Here is a 6000-nt window from a genome sequence, read left to right as displayed (position 1 = left end):
CCTGTAAGGGAAAGTAATGGAATCATGTCAAATGGAATAAAATTCACATTCCATTTGACACGATTTCATTTACTTTGACACGATTTCATTTACTTTGACAATTTCATTTACTTTTACATGATTCCATTACTTTCCCTGTAAGGGAAAGTAATGGAATCATGTAAAATTCACACAGATGGTAATTTTCTTTTTGTAAAATTCACAGAGATGGTAATTTTCATATTGCTTTCCATTACAGGAAAGCAATATGAAAATTACCATCTGTGTGAATTTTACAAAAAGAAAAAAATTTCATTATATTTTCATATATTAATTAGAAATTAAAGAAAATAGTTATATCATACTCTTTTAATTTCTTCCTCATCATGTGTATGTTGCTGAGTAATAGATATTAACTGTTGTTGCATTCCTTGTAAAGCTTGTTGGAGCAATCTCAATTGACGTTCTCTGGCTTCTTGTTCTTGACGATTTTCAGCTCTTAAAACTTCTACTTCATTTCGATATGCTTCCAATTGACAGCGAAGTGAGTCATTTTCATCTTGGAGATGTGGCTCTTTGTTTGAATCTAAAATGATAATATATCAGTATTTTCATAAAAACATTATGATTTTTTTATTTACTGTGTAAAAATATTTTAATATAAAAACTTTTTTGTAATAGAAGCATGCAACGAAGTTTTAGTGCATGACATGGATAGAAGAAATACTTTTTAATGATAAATATTCAAATATTAATAGCCAATGAAATTTTCATTTTTCTCAATTGTTTTATAAAAATTAGAAATAAATCCATTTTTAGTTTTAAATTTAAACTAAATAAAATATAAATTTTATACAGATTAATGTCAAAATTGGAGTCCATGATATGTTTTGAATAAAATATAAAATAATAATAATGGTAATTCCATTAATTAATTAATTAATAGTGAGAAATGTGTATTCAGAAGTTTGTTTATTTTTCACATTTGAAGAAATCTGGTATACAATAATCAATGTGACAATGTTATGATAAAAAAGTGCAGCCATACCAGATCTAATGCATTCCTAAAAAATTAAAATATCAGAAATTAGATTTCTGAAAGTTTTTCCATTGTTTATCCAATAATCTACTGTCAATAATATTTATACAATAATTCCACAGTCTATCCAATAATCTCAATGAATTGTTCCCAAATGACACAAACATTAAAAAACAAGAACTGTTAGAACAAGAAGTGATAACTAATCAGATTTATCAATCCAAATTCTTGGCATGATATTAAACATTACAAACTCCAATTACCTTACTAACAAAATATGAAGTCATTAATGAAGTCATTAATAAAATTTATAAACATATTCTTTAATGAAGTCATTAAAGAATATGTTTATAAACAGTAACCCAACAACTAAGCTTGCATAGTATCCTCTATTAGGCATTGTATGTAGGGAGTCCAATATTAAAGGTACAGGCCAAAATTACACTAACATTTATAAATGAAGAAAATATTTAATACATTCCATAAAAACTACATACTTTTGTTTATTTCTCGACATAATCACCATAAACGTTGAGACATTTAACCCAGCATGACACTAGTTTAAACATCCCTTTACGGTACTGTTGCTTGTCAAGTTGCTTGATGTAGTCCAGAACGGTGTCTTCCAATTCCTCCTGATTCACAAAGAGTTTCCCTGCCAAAAATTTCTTCAAAGGTTCAAATAAATGAAAATCTTATGGGGGCTAAATTTGGACTATATGGAGGATGTTGTAGGACCTCCCAAGTCTGCTGTGCAAACCACAGTTTGATTTGATTTAGCGTGTGGAGTATAGCCCAGATTTAGCCCCCTCAGATTTTCATTTATTTGGACCTTTAAAGAAATTTTTGATGGGGAAATACTTTGCATATCAGGAGGAATTGGAAGACACCATTCTGGCTACTTCAAGCAACTTGACAAGCAACAGTACCGTAAAGGGATGTTCAAACTAGTGTCATGCTGGGATAAATGTCTCAATGTTTATGGTGATTATGTTGAAAAATAAACAAAAGTACATAGTTTTTGTGGAATGTATTAAATATTTTCTTTAATTATAAATGTTAGTGTAATTTTGGCCTGTATCTTTTAATATTGGACTCCCCTCATATATGAACTGTATTTTCTTTAATTATGCAGTATACAGCAATAAAAATATTATAATGATATTGTATATATCACATTTAAATATTTTTGTATAAAAACAGAAAAACAAGTAAAATGGCAAAACTGTATTTGGGACAAGACTATGTCTCGGAGACAGAATCACTTTGATGCTCATTCTCATTCTCCTATCTTCTTCAATATCGCTGCTTTTGAGCGCGATCGTTCAAACTTTGCCGGCCATGACCACGAGAATGTTCATGATGCATCTTCGATGAAATTAACTTATCTAATTTCAAAATTTCTCTGTTGCCTGTTGGCCTGGGTTGAATTTTTGTTGATGCGTAATGAAAAGTTCCCATTTTTGAAAAAAATAATCGTGGCTATTGTATCGTCCAAAATTATTTTTTTTATTTTGCACAAACAATATACAGTTTAACCCGATTATAATGTCATTGAATGTAACGACAACCCTAATATAACGTCAAATTTTTATCGGTCCTATGATTTTACTATACTAGATACTGTTAAAAAGAACCCACTTGTAATGACATAAAACCGTTTTAACGTCATATTTGAAGCACTCCCAAATTTACAAAATTAGATTACAAATTTTATTTAACATAGAAGAAATTATGTGTTCAGTCCTAAGGTCAGAGTTCACTTCTTAGAATGACTGCGGGTGGTACTCTCCTTTACTTGACTTCAGTGGAGTGAGGTGGCTGTTTTGCCTGTTTGTAGAAGAGAGTCGCCATTTTGTATTTTATTTTGACTCGATTCTCGGTCCCCTGACTACCTACAAGTCTGTATTTTTTATGCGCAAATGATTTCGACACCTAATACTCTGTGCCAAATATCAACTCTCGATGTGTACTCCTTCATACCTCTATGCTGGTAAGAATGAGTGGCAGTACAATTTTATAAACAAGACATAGTCTTGTCAATAATGAAATCTATTATAATGATCTGTTACGAATAATCTTGCATTGAAAAATTTTGAGAAAAATCACTAAACTAAACAACAGTAGGACACAGATAACACTATTAAAACAAAAGAAAATAGACAATGGAAACAAAGTTACCTTCTATTTCCCATTCTTTTTTACTAGCAAAACTTTCAAGTTTTTCATAAATGCACTTCAAAGAAACTCATAATACATTTATTATTTGATTCAGATGTCTGATCATTTGTACTAGAAGACATTTATTGAAGCAGGAATTCAAATAGTGATATATGGCTATATATTGGCTATCTTTTGAACCAATATCATTGTTATATTCAAACAATAACATTTTAAGACCACATTTTATATCACTTTTGTCATATTTAAAATAAATTTGCATTTCTGATAAGCTATGAAATTTTGATCATAAGAAAAAACTTAGTTAAATAATTAAATTTAAATAAATTTTGGAATTTAATGTTTTTGCAGTTTTAAATAATTTAATTAAAAATATAGACAAATATGATCATTCTCCAACACATTGCATTTAATTGCATGCACATGAGCAAGAATGAAAAAGAAATAATAATAAAATTGTTTAGTTTCTTTTTTTACTGTAGTTTATTCCTAAAGATTACAGTAACTAATGAACAAATTTAACCAAATAAAACATGGTAAATTCCATATTACAAAACACTTTTTAACAAAACTGACTCTGAAAATTTACAAATTTTAGAACATGTTTACTTTCATTATTATGATCATATCATATATATTTAATTGATTAAATATGATCATATTCATGATCATATTTATCATATTTAAATATGATCATATTCATGATCATATTTAATCAATTAAATTATTCTGAAAAAATTTTAAAAATTGTTATACAGTGGTACCTCAGGATACGAAATTAATCCGTTCCGAAACTGAGATCGTATCATAAAAATGTCGTAAGGTGGATCATCTTTTCCCATACGATTACATGTAAAACCAAATAATTCGTTCCAACGCGAAAAACATACTCAAATTAAAGCCAAGTAATACATTAAAAAAAATAACTGTAGTAAGAAAAACAAATGAAAAATGCGAACTAATGTAACGTCGTATGATGAGTTTTTGTTCGTATCGTGGAGCAAAAATATGTTCGAATTTCATGTCGTATCCTGAAAATTTCGTATGCTGGGGCGTTCGTAACCCGAGGTACCACTGTACTTTAATTATTACTTCATCTGTAAGTATAATATATGACAGAATATTTTGTATTTAAATTTCAGATTTATAGAGCACACAAACTTTAACTATTCTTTTCTTAATACAAGCAAAATTTTAATTAAGAAAACTAAATTTTAAATTCTTAATAAAGCTTATTTATAAATTTTATATATCCTGTCCAAAAACCGCAATAACAAGTGGATAAATATGTAACACAATTTTTATGATCACAACTTGTAGTAAAAACACTACCATGATTTGTTTTTCCAGCATCATCATCTTCCAGTCGTATCTTTTTTGCTGTTTGGTTTTCTCCATCTTCACCATCACTTAATTCCATTTCAAACTCTTCTCGTTCATTAAGAACTTCTTCAAGTTGAGCATTTTTTATTTCCTATCATTTCATACAAATTTTATACTTTTTATATTTTGCAAACAAATCATTATTAATAAATTATTATTTATATATTATAATTAATTTTTTTCTGCAGAGTAAATCTTAAGAAATACTTCCTTCACTCACATAAATTTAATAATATATCTACAATGCATATCATCATTTATGGCCTGATATTTCATGTTCTCACCTGTTTTGGTCCTGTTCCAATAAAATCTGGTACTATATTTTTGCTGGATGTTTAACATATTTTATATAGTACTCACCTTTACAAATACGATCTTTACAAATATGAGAAGTTTCATATGATAAGACAAATCTGAATAATGATTATTATTTATAACTAATATTTTACATGAAAATATTTAGAAAAGAATATTTTTATATCATGTTTACTGTTAAAGTCCACAAACACTAAAACAAGTAACAGGAATCATGTTTGTTTTTGTGATAAAATGTTTTACAAAATCTGTTGCCTCATTGTCAGATCCTATAAGTTTCGGAATCAAACTAAAACATGGCAAGTGTTTCAAAGTTAACATCGATGAGAGAAACAATGTTGTAATGTTTTAGTTTGATTCAGAAATTTGTAAGATCTGACGACAAAGTAAACAGGTCTTGAAAAACATTTTACCACAAAAACAGACATGACTTCTCTACTTGTTTTAGTGTTTGTAGACTTTACTTTAATTTCTTAGAGAGTCAGTAAACATGAAAAATAATATACAAGTTATTAAAACTGAATTTCAAGAAAATAGTAATCACAGTTTTGTCTTATCATATAATATAATCCACTAATTAAATTTTACCATATTTTGTTATTATTATTTGTACAAATATATGTTTGCTTGGTCTTATTTCTTCTTATGCATGGACAATTGTCTTTGCTTAAAGCTACATTACTACAGAACTATAGCAAGTACAAAGCAGTCTTTTTTAAATTCATAACAGAGTATTAATAAAAATAAAATTTGAATTATTATTGATAACTGAAAATCACAAAGAAATGGGTAAATAATAAATATTTAAATACAACACAAATTGAGATTACTTTGAATTTCAAAAAAAATGCTTTATTAAAATATAAATTAAAATTGTAAATAAGATAATATTTATGGTTTACAACTTGCCTAACTTTAAAAAAAAAAAAAAAACCTAGTTTTTCTGTGTTAAATAAACATTTTAATACCAAAAAACTGAGTTTTTCTTCACTTTGAGTTATATACTATATCAATCATTTTTTGATCCTTAACTTTCATAAATGGACCATCATCATCATTATTATTATTATTATTATATTTTCTGTGTGATAGCTTCAAATCAA

General features: G+C 27.4%; 1 protein-coding gene across 1 annotated transcript in view; it reads right to left on the bottom strand.

Annotated features, from left to right (window-relative positions):
• Positions 1-320: 320 nt before the first annotated feature.
• The window catches only part of LOC111627103 (ecto-NOX disulfide-thiol exchanger 2-like), a 53362-nt gene continuing 47682 nt past the window's right edge, over positions 321-6000 (bottom strand). Inside the window, exon 11 of the mRNA XM_023370658.1 lies at positions 321-565. Coding sequence (XP_023226426.1) covers positions 339-565 — 227 coding nt within the window. The 3' untranslated portion in view covers positions 321-338. The remainder of the gene's footprint in view (positions 566-6000) is intronic.

Source organism: Centruroides sculpturatus, unplaced genomic scaffold, assembly GCF_000671375.1.
Source record: "Centruroides sculpturatus isolate CEXI.00-Female unplaced genomic scaffold, Cexi_2.0 scaffold334, whole genome shotgun sequence".
Lineage (NCBI taxonomy): Eukaryota > Metazoa > Arthropoda > Arachnida > Scorpiones > Buthidae > Centruroides > Centruroides sculpturatus.
Note: the sequence above shows the minus strand (reverse complement) of the source record. Positions and strands in the feature narration are given on the sequence as shown.